We start from the raw sequence: 15,292 nt of genomic DNA, 5'->3' as shown, positions 1-15,292 counted from the left end.
TACTTATTTATTTCAATGGTGCCAATAATTTCTAACTTGGAATGTATATGTTTGCTTATATATTTATTTATTAAGACTATAGGACATATATATATATATAGAATGTAAAATCTTCTCACATGTGGTCACGAGCAAGGTTGAGAACCTCTGGATTAGACAAAACTGAACCTGTTGTTTTGGCTGTCAGATTTCCCATAAGGCACTTGGCGCATAAACAAACACCCACAGACACACACACGCAGGGCTCCTTTGTTTCCTGAGAAATCCTTTTATGATCAATCACCAGAGTGGAGCAGCTTTTATGAGATGCTGCAGCAGAGTAGAATCAAGATATAGCCATTCATCTTCACCTAACAGAAGGCCCGAGACGTAGCCAAGCCGGATCCTGAGCGCCGAGTCATTCATATTTCAGAACGGAGCCGTTACCCCACATGTGCGCGCACACACTTTCACTGCTGTTTGGAGGGGCTGCTGAAAGCCCTCTAAAAACTCAACAAACACTTCACCTGCTACTTCCTTTGAGGACTCAGCTGCATGGTGGAGCCATTCAGCAGAATTATTGTTTATGTGTTTGTGTTTGTGTTTGTGTGTGTCTTTGTGTACATGTGAACGCTTTGCTGCGTTCTGCGTCTTGACATAACTGCATGGAAAAATCACCCGCACTTAAACGTGATTATTCCGTTTTGAGAGCGGAGTTTAGTGCGGGCTGGGTATTGAGGGAGTGGGATTGTAGAGAGCTCACTGAATGCCATCGAGTGCCTGGCTCCACAGCTTCAGACGCCCGAGTTGAAGCAGAATGCTTGAATGGAACCCCGCTGCTCGGGGAGAACAAGAAACCTGAATTACCCTGTCCAAAAAATGCCACACATTTATGCCAGATTGCTAGCAGCCTAGGATTTAGGTGACCTTTTCAGGTAAGCGTTTTAGACGTAGTGACCCTCCTGGAAGTAAGAACCACTGAAAACGAGCATGTCTTTTGAAAACACTGTTATCATGGCATATCCAACTGAGCCCCAAAATGAAAAGGAAGGCCTTTAGAGAGGCTTGTTACAATATGCCTATGAACATTCCCAATTATTCAGGTCAGTGTAGAATGTTCTAGCAGATTTATTCCAGTCTACTGGATGTCTTGCTTTCTGTTACGCAAGATGTTTCGCCACTATTCACTTGTAGTTATCTGTGTCTCGAAAACGTGGACGGAATCACGGAATCCAGTCATAAAAACGGAATTTACTGTAAAACGCGGAATGTCACAGAATTTAACAAATTTTGTATAAATAAATCAAAGGTAGGTCAGTACACTTAAATCAAAAAGCAATATGGACTAGTTTCTCTGAATGTTAAGCTGCAAAAATACTACTTCAATATGAATGCTGCATGTTCTGCACATTTCTGTGTGAATGAATGGCGCAGACGCACGTTTTTTTTTTTTTTTTACTACACACCGCTGTTTTCAACCTCTGTCTTCTCTATATATGAGTACATGAACATATAAACAGAATCTCTAGAATTGCTCTGAGAATCACTTCATGAGCATTATATTCTTTCTTTTGAGAAAAACTATTGTTTTAAGTTTGTTTTAACTTGAAATTGTTACAGAAATATATTACTTAATGTATTGATTTAATGTACTACTACTACTAATAAAATTATTATTAAAACAATAATTTTAGGTTTATTTACCAGAAAAAATATTTAAAAATTATTTATTTAGGGGGAAAAATATTATTTAAAATATAAAATCCATTAATTCGAGATGTTTTTGATTATTAAAATGTAATGAAACCATTAAAATGTAATCTAGAAAATTAATGTAAAAAATGAAAAAAGTGCCTTAAAAATGTAATTTTATGTTAAACTTTTAATAAAGTGCTGTTGAATTTGTAAAGTTTCATGATTTTGATTAATTAGACATGCTTTTTGAATAATATATTTTATTATTAACTGAATCTGAAAAACTTTGTCAGGTTATGCTCCTTTATATCATTTGTAGAAGAGAATAATTACATTCACCTTTTTATTTTCAGTGTACCATAGGCTGAATGTGACTCTAGAGGTGCTTGATTTACAGGCCGCCTTGTAAAATCTGTCTATCCTCTCTCAGTCCCACCAGGAAACCCAATCATAGAGTCCCGCGAGGACATCGTCAGAGAGGGCAACGAGACAGAGATAACCTGCACCTCCATGGGCAGCAAACCCGCCGCAACGATCAGATGGATGAAAGGAGACAAAGAGCTACAGGGTGGGTCAAGTCACATTGTGTACACACAAACAAACCAGGTGTTTACCAGGCTTGTTTTCGCTCTGCCTGGCATCCCACAGAGTTTTTCCACAGTGCACTGTCCTCTGAGACTTTTTGTCTCGAAAAAAGACAACACTTTATAACAACTTGCATCAATACCAACAACAGATATTGTTAGATTTATCTGTTTATCTATATCTATTTAGACACACATTAATTTATACACGTGTGTTTAGTGTTATACATCAATTTATGAGAAACACAAGTTTAATCAAGTGTGTCCCTAACTTTTGACCAGTAGAGTGTATATCTGTGATCTTGGATCACAAAACCAGTCATAAGTGTCAATTTTTCGCAAAATTGAGATCTGTGCATCATCTGAAAGCAGAGAAATAAGCTGTTATGATAGAATATTTGGCTGAGATACAACTATTTGAAAATCTGGAATCTGAGAGTGCAAATAAAATCGAAATACAGAGTAAATTGTCTTTAAAGTTGTCCAAATTACTTCTTAGCAATGCATATCACTAATCAAAATTTAAAAAAAATGTTGTGTATATTTATGGTAGGAAATTTACAAAATATATTCATGGAACATGATCTTTACTTAAAAGAGATTAAAAACTGACAGATAACGTACTCACCCCCTTGTCATCCAGGATGTTTTTCCTTAGTTTCTTTAGTTGTAAAAAATAGTTTTTTGAGGAAAACATTTCAGGATTTTTCTCTATATAGACTTCTGTGGTGCTCTGAGTTTGAACTTCCTAAATGCAGCTTTAAACGATCCCAAATATGGTTGTAAATGATCCCAGCCAAGGCAGAAAGGTCTTATCTAGCAAAATTATGTTGTTGTTTTTTTATTACAATTTATATACTTTTGAACCTCAAACGCCTGAACTCAGTTTTTTTTCCGGTTTAAGACAGTTACTGACCCAGTGTTTGCACAGTGAATGTGCAAAGAAAATCAAACACCCTTAACAAAAAAGGTAAAACAGCAATGTAGAACGATTTTGAAGTTGAGATGGGAGTTTTTCACATTTTCTTAACAGTCTTGAACCAGAAAAAGCAGAGTTTAGGCAGAGCAAGACAAGACAAGCATTTGAGGTTAAAAAGTATATAAATTGTAATTAAAAAAAAAAAAAATAATAACCGATCATTTTTCTAGATACCCTTCTTCCTCGGCTGGGATTGTTTACAACCACATTTGGGATAATTTGAAGCCGCATTTAAACTGCATTTTGGAAGTTCAAACTCAGGGCACCATAGAAGTCCACTATATGAAGAAAATTTCTGAAACAGGCACTGTTCAACGTTAGTATGAACTGAAGTTCAACATTTACCTCAGTTTTTGCACTGTTCAACGGTAGTATGAACTGAAGTTCAACATTTACCTCAGTTTTTGCCTGTTTCATCGAAGGGTGCACAAAGAGGAAGCTACGTTACAAACATATGAAGCAAAAAAGTATTAAATGTTCTAGAATACAACACATTACAGCTATAAAAACTAAATTTCAAAAATAAATATGTAAAAACTACGAAATCAAGCTAATTTTGCTTACCTTTTCCTCAGCGTGCAGTGGACGTTGACCGTTATGGTTTGAATGATGCGCGTGCGCAGAGCTCCGACTTGTCCCATCAGAATTTTAAAATAGAATAAGCTTTATATTAAGTTCGTTATTTCAAATGTAGGCGCGCACTATGCGCGCTCATAATGAACCGCAGGTCATGTGACATGAACCAACCAATCAGCTTCATCCTTTCCCTTAATAACATTGAAAGCACTGCCAAGTTGGAGAAACAGCTTATCATAGCTGTACAGGAATAACCATTTTTGAATAAATTTAATAGCAGAGCTACTGCAAGTGATTTTTAATGCTGGAAATCCATTTATCCTTTGCTGAATCTTCATTGAATCCATGAAGTGTGCAGGTTATGGTTGCTTAGTATTAGTTATAATAATAATAACAAGAATTTACTGAACTGATGATCAATAAATTATAGGTACAAGCTAATAACAAAGCGTATCGTCATAACAATAACTTTGCAACAAAGGGACTACTACAGGACTGGAAGCAGGAAATGGGAAGTTGGAAACAAACTAAAAGTCAACATAATATCAGGGTGTGAAGCTAAAAATGTATGTTACATGTAGCTAACATGTGATCCACATGTTAAAACCAATTGTAACACATGAAAAATTTCCACATGTGCTCTATTATGTTGCACATGTGGTTACATATTGTCTTCATGTGATCACATGTGGAAAATTTGTGGACACATGTGATCACTGTGGAAAACATGAGGACACATTTGATCACATGTGGAACATGTGAAATTCATGTGGTTTTTCTGTAAGGGTTTTCTTTAAAAAACATAATTTCTTTACGACTGAAGAAAGAAAGACATAAACATCTTGGATGATTAGGGGGTGATTATATTATTTGTAATTTTTTGTTCTGGAAGTGTTCTTTCTTTAATATCCTAATAATTTTTGGCATAAAAGAAAAATCGATAATTTCGAACCATACAATGTATTTTTGGCTATTGCTACAAATATACCCGTGCCACTTAAGACTGGTTTTGTGGTCCATGGTCACAATTATTATTTCTACATATTGTAGTCCAATGTTTATTGACGTTTGAATGTCCTGCAGTGTTTTCATAAAAGTCATAAGTCACCACCTCCTTTTCGAAATCTGCTTGCCTTAATATTTCTCGCGGAAGCTTGGCTCATTTTCCATAACGGTCCGTGTGGGTGAGCAAGAGAGGCCGTACCTTTAACCCGCAGCTGTCTAGACACAGGCAATTTGCATATGTACAAATTACTGCATATAAGCTGTCCTAATAACAGCTACCTAAAATGAGACAGCTAAATTGGAGTCCAGGACGGATGTTTTCATTTGGTAATTAGCGATAAGCTCAGTCAGGGGTCTCCGTTTCTCTCCGCTGGGAGTTTCGTCAGCTATTACACAGCATTGTTCTGTTCATTTGTCACTGGGTGTTTTGTTTTTATGTAACATCAATATATTATTGGACAGTTGGACAAATGTAGCACTAAAGATGAACGAGTTCGCCTCGGCGAGATGGACAGCAGGACATGAATATTCTGTTCTTGTATAGCGAAGCCGTTTGAATGGAGGAGGAGAAAGCGATTGAAGAAAGCGAGGGACTTCTTTACTGACACGGGCGGTGCAATGCTGGCACTCACTGGCTGGAAATTGCTTTTGGCCCCTGCGCCTTTTCGGATTTATTTTTAATTAAATGTCCTCATCATTCAGCCTAATTACCTCTAGGATAATCAGGCTTTTTTAAATATCATTTAAAGGTTACACCCATACAGCCCCGGAATGTAAACTCAGCCGCCCCCACGATGTACCGCCTCATTCTTCCTCTCGCGCACACATACACAACCTTCCCGTGTTTTGTGCTGCATTTAGTACTTCTGTTTTACATCCTGCTCCATTGTTGACACACACCTGTCTCGTAAGACTAGCTGAATGAACGTCGGGAAACAATGAGTTGTTAATTTCCTCCTGTCAGACGATGTCGGGCCTGCTCATTGTGTCATTGCTTAAAAAATATAATCTCATTTCAATTAGCCCACTAAGCTCGGCTAAAACACAATGGCACGATTCCGAATTTTTAATAGCTTTAAGGAAGTTTGCTAAACACTCGTTTGGCCCCAGATCTCCAGACTGCCCTCTTCCGAGGAGTGACTTTCCATCGGAACGTGTTGAATAATGTGGAAAAAAAAGTGGGGAGGGCAAATTATAGAGAGCAAAAAATGCAAAGAAATGGTGAATTCAATAGGGACAGGATCTCTTTTGATATTCAGCCCACTGTATCGCTGCAGATCGGGACTAATCAGAGCTCCTTTGCATTTCAAAAAGGGAGATGTTATTGAAATGAAGAAATGTCTGAATGACAGTGATTGACCTGTGATTATCTCTTTATCAGCTGTGACTGTGGCATTGTGAGGGAGAATATAGACGTGCTTCTGGGCTCTCAATGAGCTCTGTGTCTTCACTTATTCGAGATATGATTGTCTGAATATCCATTCACCGCTGATAATGCTGAATGCAGAACGAATGAATGCTCAAGACAAGGAATTGTCAGGGGAAAAAAATCGTCTGGAGTATTGAGATGTCCAGATTTCCACACCGCAGTGCTATTTCTAGGCATTTTCAGGATTTATAGTAAAATTAGCATTGTGCGTTATTGATAAAACAGAAATTGCAATCACAGTTTAAGAAATTTCTTACTGTTTGCTTTTTGTATGGCACAACTGCTGCATGCAGAAATTAAATACACTCTGTTGATCAAAAAATTTGAAGTCGGTAAGATATATTTTATATTTACTGAAATAACTTAATACTCATTTAATTGACCATAAGTGGCAGTAAAGATGTTAATAATGTTACGAAAGTTTCCTATTTCAAGTAAATGCTGTTCTATTGAAAGTTTTTTCATCAAAGAATCCTGAAAAAATGAACAGCATAACTGTTTTTGTGTTTCTTGAAAACCAAATCAGCATATTAGAATTTCTGAAAGATAATATGAAATCGAAGACTAGAGCAATGGCTGCTGAAAGTTCGGTATTACTATCACAGGAATAAATTACATTTGTGACCCTGGACCACAAAACCAGTCATTAGTAGCTTTTTGTAGCTGTAGCCGAAAATACATTGTATGGGTCAAAATTATCGATTTTTCTTTTATGGCAAAAATCTTTAGGATATTAATTAAAAATCATGTTCCATGAAGATATTTTGTACATTTCTTACCATAAATGCATCAAAACTTAATTTTTGATTAGTAATATGCATTGCTAAGAACTTTCTTCATTATTATTTTCTTCAATATTTTGATTTTTCTTTCCACCCTCAGATTACAGATTTTCAAGTAGTTGTATCCCTATCCCAACAAACCGTTCATCAAATGGAAAGCTTATTTATTCATCTTTCAGATTATGTATCTCAATTTAAAAAAATGTACCCTTATGACTGGTTTTGTGGTCCAGGGTCACATTTTGTAAAATATTAGAAATGCCAAAAGAGTATTTTAAATAGTAATATTTCACAATATTTATCAAATAAATAAATCCTAGCATTAGAGTCTAATTTCAAAAATATTCAAACCCTTAAACATTTGAACAGCAGTGTAATTTCTGCAAGATTAATGGGAAAGTTCTAAATTTCAAAAAAGGACTGGTTTTATCTACTTGGTCAAAGTGAATGGGGTCCAAAACAGCTTTATATGTTGCCTTCAAAATATCATCTATGTTTCACAGAAACATACAGGTTCGAAACAATATGAGGGCGAGTAAATGATGACTTGACATGGTAACATTGGCTCAACCAGTGTCATTAGTTTGGGGAAAACTATCTGTGAAAGGTGGAGGAGGTATTTGAAGAAATCTTTTGAAAACCATAATTATAATTGCTATTCTGCCTAGAGGCACATAAATGACACACCTATAATAAAGTGACGTTGATGTTTACCCTCCATCAAACTCACTTTTTTCTGTTTTCTTTTAGCCTGTCACTACCCCATCTAATTCATTTTTTAATGGTCTAGTGGTTTTTTTCCTTTACAAATACACAAACAGGACAATAGGTCCTTCTCTTTCTCTTGCGTTCTCGCTCACCTCTTCTCTCCTCCTTTCTCTCTTTCCACCCACGCCTGTTTCTCTCCACAAGGCCAGAGCAGTAATTGAGTGATGGAGGTCTGTGCGGTGCTGCGAGGCTATTGTCTGGAGCCGCACAATGACTCCGAGTCTTTTGTGTTCTTCATGCCCACTTGATGCTGCTGAAGGAGGGCTGCGGGTCAGAGGCATCCACTACAGCCATTATATCTCACTTCATAAAGCACAAACACACCATCTCAGCCCACACAGTTGCCAATGAGTGACAGCTGCATAACAAGACTCGAAGGAAGCGTTTTGGGGCTGTTTTTCCGCCACATGGCCCCTCCCATATGGTCACATTTCAGGTGAAGCTACAGGGGGCCGTTTACTGTACACATGTCATCGATAAGCTACAGCGAGCCTCCATATGTCACATATGTGCGAGTCATTAGGGGATCCGCTTTGTTAGACGGCTCGCAGGATGTAACGTATACTGTGGCCTTCAATACATTTAGCCACCCGTGGTTTTCTTGACAGAGATGATAATGAAAGCGATTAATTTTAAATTCTATGTCTCTTGTTGGTTTTTGTCTCTCACAGGGAAGTCTAAAGTGGAGGCCACGTACGACAGGATGTTCACTGTGACTAGCTGGCTGAGGTTTACCGTCACGAGAGAGGATGATGGAGTTCCTGTGGTTTGCATTGTCGACCATCCTGCGGTCAAGGACTTTCAGGCGCAGAAGTACCTGGAAGTACAATGTGAGTGAGCCGGCACTTAAAATGTAGACACATAGAATCACTGTTATGAAAAGAAATACATTTTATAGTGTTATATACATATATACATTTTTAATTTAATTTTTTAATATTATTTTTTTAAAGGATAGCTTGGCAGCACTTTAAATAGAAATACTGAATTACTATCGTTGAATTCAGTTATATATTTTTACTTTTTAATTTCATTTTTAATATTATTTTTGAAGTACATTGTAAATTGTCAGAGGACAGCTTGGCAGCATTTTTATTACAGATGTGGAATTACTATCATTGAATTAAAATATATTGAATATTAATTTAGGTATATTTTTAATGGTTTATTTCATTTTTAATATTATTTTTGAAGTACATTGTAAATTGGCAGAAGACAGCTTGGCAGCATTTTTATTACAGATGTGGAATTACTATCACTGAATTAATGTATATTGTGCTGATATTAAATATTAATTTAAGTATATTTTTATTTTTTATTCCATTTTTAGTATTACTTTTGAAGTAAATTGTGAATGGGCAGAGGACAGCTTGGCAGCATTTTAAATATAAATATTGAATTACTATCACTGAATTAAAATATATTGTGCATATATTGAATATTAATTTAGGTGTTTTTTTAATGGTTTATTTCATTTTTAGTGTTACTTTTGAAGTACATTGTGAATGGACAGAGGAGAGCTTGGCAGCATTTTAAATATAAATATTGAATTACTATCATTAAATTTAAATATATTGAGCAGATATTAAATATTCATTTTTAATTTCATTTTTAGTATTATTTTTGAAGGACATTGTGAATGGGCAGAGGACAGCTTGGCAGCATTTTTAATACAGATATAGAATTACTATCACTGAATTAAAATATATTGTCCAAAAATTAAATATTAATTTAAGTATATATTTTATTTTTACTTTAATTTTTAGTATTATTTTTCAAGTACATTGTGAATGGGCAGAGGACATCTTAGCATTATTTTTTAATATAAATATTGTATTACTATCATTTATCACTATCATTAAAATATATATTGTGTAGATAATAAATATTAATTTAAGTATATTTTTACTTTTTAATTTAATTTTTAATATTATTTTTGAAGAACATTGTAAATGGGCAGAGGACAGCTTGGCAGGATTTTAAATAGAGATATAGAATTACTGTCATTAAATTAAAATATACTGTGCCGAAATTAGTATTTAAGTTGATATATTTTATTTATTCATTCATTTATTTTTCTGAACTACAATGTGAGCGACCATAGGACAAAGCAGCATTTTTAATATAGATGTAAAATTGCAAATTATTATAAAATGAAACATTTATATAAATAATAATAGTAATGTTAATTGAAATATATTTAAATTCATCTCTTTGAATAGGTAAAGGTGTTTTTTCTAATTATTTTTATTTATTTATTTATTTATTTATTTTTGACATACAATGTGAGTGAGCAGAGGACAGCATTATAGTATACAGCATAAATATATAGCATTTTAAATACAGTTGTATTAAATATTAATATTATATTATGTAGATATTAGTAATTTATATATATTTTAAAGTTATCTTGGATGTTTAGAAGTACAATGTGAGTGAGCAGAAGACATGTGACAGCATTTTAATTATATACATATGGAATTAGGTAGGTAGTATTGTTAAATTATTAATAATGTAAATATATTTAATGTTATATTTTGACTAGCTAAAGGTATGTTTTTTTCCTTTTTTTTTCTTTGAAGTTGTGTGGAGTTTTTCTTATCTTTGTCCTTGTATTAGAAATCAGTCAGGCCTATCCTTTCTCTTGCGAGAGCAGACATTAGCCCTGCCATGTCACTTGGCCTGTGATGAAAGATTAAGCATGTTTTTGCGCTTGGGTAATTCAGTCATGACACAGAGATTGTGCTTCTGATTGGAGGAGAGCCCTGGGCACTGTCTTCTGTGATACAGATACAGATATGATTTTTAAAGATCTTTTATTTGGGTCCTCAAGCATATTCTTCTTGAGGTTAATCTTGCTTGCCACTGGGTTCAGAAGATCAGCAGAAAGGCTTCTTTGCCTGACCTTTAAATACAACAAATCTTCAGAAACTGCAGGATATGTGGGCTCTGGTGGCCAACTTACAGCTGAGAAATGTAAAACCATTTTGTCTATGCTATTTAACTGGATTTCGTGCTCACGGCCAGCCTTTGTCATTCTCTAGGGAGAGCTGGTGCACGAGTCATTGTCTGGCTCAGTCTTCTTTCAAATTGTGCTGCTGAAACTGGAAAAACAATCAATGTTAAAAATCATTGAGTGAAGGCAGCCTTAATGGAGTTCATTTTTACAATAGAAAATAGAAAACCATTGCTGTGGATATTAAATAAGCCAGAAATATTGATAGCTACACCATGCAAACAGTTTCACCGATGTGCAGTTCAGCAGCTTGAGGGAAATTAAACGCTCCGCGGTGGCGCTGCTAAAAAAATGACGACAATATCTTGTGTCAATAATTGTGTTATTAGAATAAGAGTGACCTTTTCTGTCCGGCACACCAGCTAGAGAGAAACTGGAGGCCGGTGGCGCTGCTTTCCGTGGATTTAGTGCTTGTGTGCCCAGGAGAGAGAGAGAGAGCTTTGGAAAGGAACTAATGCAGGGGAAGCTTCAAAGCAAGAAACTTTCACTCAGAGCCTTTCATGCGAAGAGTTTGAAGATGACAAGGGGAGAAATGGAAGGAGTCTCCATAGAGCTGAGACAAACAGGTGGATATTCCTCTTACAGAACTTCTGAGCGGACCGCTCTCTCTCTCTCTCTCTCTCTCTCTCTCTCTCTCTCTCTCTCTCTCTCTCTCTCTCTCACTTTAGACCAGGCTGTCCATCATGGACACAGAAATGTTAGCTCTGACAGGGTGTAATTTGGACAGATAGAAGGCCAACAGATCACTTTTTGTTGATAGAAGAGGTCAAACAGGAAAGCATCAAGTGGGCAAAGCACTCAACAAATTTAGCGATTGCCAGAAAGCCAGTTGAAACGTCAGGCCTGAAATAATGTGATAAATCTTGTCAGGACATCGACGCTTTTTTTTTTTTTTCACGTCTTGCACTTTTAAAATCCAAGAACGTGTGAAATCCGTAGGTCAAAGTGAAGTCACCGTTCACTCAGCATCCAGTCTATTCAAAGTGCCGTAAGAGCCGGTGAAATTGAAAGAGTGGAATCTGGGGGTTATTGTGGGCGACTTTGACATGGTTTCAGCAAACTAATCTTTCGCCCTTTGAATCCACAGGGACACTCAACATCTCTCTGTGTGGATTTTTTGCAAATTCCTTGGCCCTTATGCATGACCTGCCTCCAACGCAAGGTCTGCTGCTTATCCTGATTCATGCATACTAATGACTCTGGACTATTTACATTACAAACCCACAGTTTCATCTATCTGTACATGTCTACTATTTGCATGCCAAAGTGAGCGAATGATGTCATTAAAGGAGAAGTTCACTTCCAGAACACAATTTACAGACAATGTACACACCCCCTTGTCATCCAAGATGTTCATGTCTTTCTTTCTTCAGCTGTAAACAAAAGAAGATATTTCGAGAGCTCCATATAATGAAAGTCAATGGGGTCCAAAACAACAGTTGGACCCCATTGATTTCCACTGTACAGACAATGGAATAGCTTCAATATTAAAAAAAGAAGATATTTTAAAGAACTCCATATGATGAAAGTCAATGGGGTCCAAAACAACAGTCAGTTGGACCCCATTGATTTCCATTGCGCAGACAATGGAATGGATTCAAATATTAAATTATGTTTTTTGAGGAAAACATTTCAGGACTTTTCTCCATATAATGGACTTCTATGGTGCCCCGAGTTTGCACTTCCAAAATGTAGCTTAAATGTGACTTCAAACGATCCCAAATGCGGTTGTAAACAATCCCAGAAAACCAGAAAAAAAAACAGAGTTCAGGCAGAGCAAGACAAGGCGAGCATTTGAGGTTAAAAAGTATGTAAATTGTAATTTTAAAAAAAGAGAAAAAAATACTTGATCGTTTCACTAAAAAGACTCTTCTTCCTCGTCTGGGAAGATTACAACCGCATTTGGGATTATTTGAAGTCCATTATATGGAGAAAAATCCTGAAATGTTTTCCTCAAAAAACAATTTCTCTACTACTGAAGAAAGAAAGGCATGAACATCATGGATGACAAGGGGGTGAGTACGTTATCTGTACATTTTTGTTCTGGAAGTGAACTTCCTTAAAGTTGCACATGGGAGCAGCTCTAATATCTCCCCCACGTCCGTGGAACGTACACACAGCACTGTCCCGTAAGCATCTGTGGAATGCCACTTCCAGCTCTACTACTGGGAGAATATTAGATTTGGGTTCCTGTGAGAAACTAGAGGGCTGGATACCAGCCAGCACTGGAATGGAGCGTAGGACTGGAAAGGCATAGCTCAGCCATTACAACCTGTCAGTTTGAGAAGATGAATACCTCCAAGGAAACAGCAGGAACCTCAGAGCACGCATCTCATGTGGAGCCCACTTACATAACCGTGGTGGGCTTGGCAAGCGCCCCACAGTCGCCTATGAATCTCGGGAACTTTAAAGGGATATTTAACTCAAAAATGAAAAATCTGCTGTCATTTAGTCACTTTCATGACGTTACAAACCTGCAGGACTGGCTTTCTCTTACATTTTTGGTGAAAAATGTGTTTTTGTCCGTACAATGGAAATCAATGGGGTCCAACTGACTGTTGTTTTGGTCCCCATTGACTTTCATTATATGGAGTTCTTCAAAATATCTTCTTTTGTGTTCCACAGAAGAAAAAGAAGTCGTACAGAGTTGAAAAGACTTGAGGGAAAGTAAATGTCGTCAGAAGAAAGAGTTTCAGAGGAAGAGATTGAATTGTGAGCGATGAATCATTCACAATGAGACCAGAAACATGCATTAAGAAAATAAATAGGGTCAATGTTGATTTCAAGAGGGGTTAAATGGTGCTGTTAGGGTCACTGAAAGCATTATATTTCTTGTAATAACATTACTATTGGCAAAGGCTGTACAGCCCTTTTTCACTTTGTTTATTTACTTATTACTTATTGTTTTTCTCCTTTGCTTTTTGTTTGGCACACCTAACTGTTGTTTCTTGAATCCATTATGCCTAATGAATGGCCAGTAACATTTTCTTGCCTTTCAGTGTTTTCCATGCTCTTTTATGGTTTATTTTCTCGTTGCACTCATTAGCACTCAGTGTAACAAAAGGTAGCCGTTTCCTGTTTTTGCCTGTCATGTAACTATATGTAGAAACACTACCTTGCAAACAGGAACCTATTTAGTATTTCCGTGATATTAGACACGTTCTTCAAAAGCAGCAGCGCGACAGCCTTGTGTAGTCCATTAAATGCCAAGGGTCCTAAATGCCTCTATGATTTTCTTACATAAGCTGTTTGCCATTAAGTTTCATCATGTCATTAGACCGCCAGACAGACCGAAAAATCCTATTAGACACCAGAAATTGGCACACAGGTGTAATACGGTTATGCAAGAAGTTTACACGAATTTAGAGCGAGTGACCAGCCGGCGTGAATCTGTATGTCAGATCCTACCCTCGGAACGATGGATACTTCGATGCAAGAGAGTGTTAGTTATGTGTCCGACGTCAGTTTGAATGTCACCCCTCCTGCTGCACTGTACAAACACAGCAGGAAGTCTAATCCCAGCTGAATTGGAAAAGAACTGAGACTTGCCAAGGAGAAGTGCACATTTCATGCTGAATGTAGCAGCTACGGCTGAGAGGCAAGGCTGACGCAAGGTGCAAAAAGCCAGCGGGCTACCTGCTGCCAGTCACTGGAGAATAGAAGCATTGAGCGGCCAGTCGTTTTAATAGATATGATAAAGGGCAGTACTTACGGAGCAGAAAGGTCAATGCTGAGAGCGCTTGAATATGGACGTCGGTGATGTCATGACTTCTGACTGTATACACGGCAAACATCAGGGTGTATCGATTATGTTTAAATGAATCTAAAGGTTAATAGAAAAAAAAGCATGCACACATTTTGTATCAAACAATGGTAATGCTGAAGAGTCACATCAGATGACTGAGAACAATCCAATAAGTGTTGAACAAAGCCAAGGCTGTTTAAAGTTTCATGCAGCCTGGGGGTACAAGACCCTGATGTGCTTTACTTTTCTCCTCCACAGATAAACCTGAGGTGACGATCAAGGTGGAGTTTCCGCAGGGCCTGATTAGAGAGGGTGAGAATCTGGAACTGACGTGCCAGGCTAAAGGCAAACCACAGTAAGACACCTTTCTCTCTTGTGTGTTTCATTTCTGACAATATTGGCAACTTTTCAACTATTTGTTCTGATACGGAAGAGTCTGGGTCACGGGCTTTCATCCCTGAAGAGAACAGTCCAAAACCCATAGCAGAATGTGTGACAAAGCATTCAGTTGAATTAATTATACAACAATTCTGGTCCTGATCTAATTGGACAAGCAGCCTTCCAAGATATTTTGTGATATTGCTTAACTGCATTCAAGCCATTTAATCAAAAAAAAAATTTAGTCTTGATGTACGAGTTTTAATTTAGTTTGCCTACGCAATGAAAATGAGGATGCTCGGCAAGATCTCAGCTGAATTTGACTGTGCACATGTGTCACGATATTTCTTGACTTT

The 15,292-nt window shown here is 36.9% G+C and overlaps 1 protein-coding gene across 1 annotated transcript in view; it reads left to right on the top strand.

Annotated features, from left to right (window-relative positions):
- Positions 1-15,292, top strand: part of cadm1a (cell adhesion molecule 1a) — a 121,993-nt gene that overhangs the window by 50,025 nt on the left and 56,676 nt on the right. Inside the window, exons 5-7 of the mRNA XM_073823984.1 lie at positions 2,105-2,242; positions 8,469-8,627; positions 14,817-14,913. Of these exons, the coding sequence (XP_073680085.1) occupies positions 2,105-2,242; positions 8,469-8,627; positions 14,817-14,913 (394 nt within the window). The remainder of the gene's footprint in view (positions 1-2,104; positions 2,243-8,468; positions 8,628-14,816; positions 14,914-15,292) is intronic.

This window comes from Garra rufa, chromosome 19 (genome assembly GCF_049309525.1).
Source record: "Garra rufa chromosome 19, GarRuf1.0, whole genome shotgun sequence".
Taxonomy (NCBI): Eukaryota; Metazoa; Chordata; class Actinopteri; order Cypriniformes; family Cyprinidae; genus Garra; species Garra rufa.
Note: the sequence above shows the minus strand (reverse complement) of the source record. Positions and strands in the feature narration are given on the sequence as shown.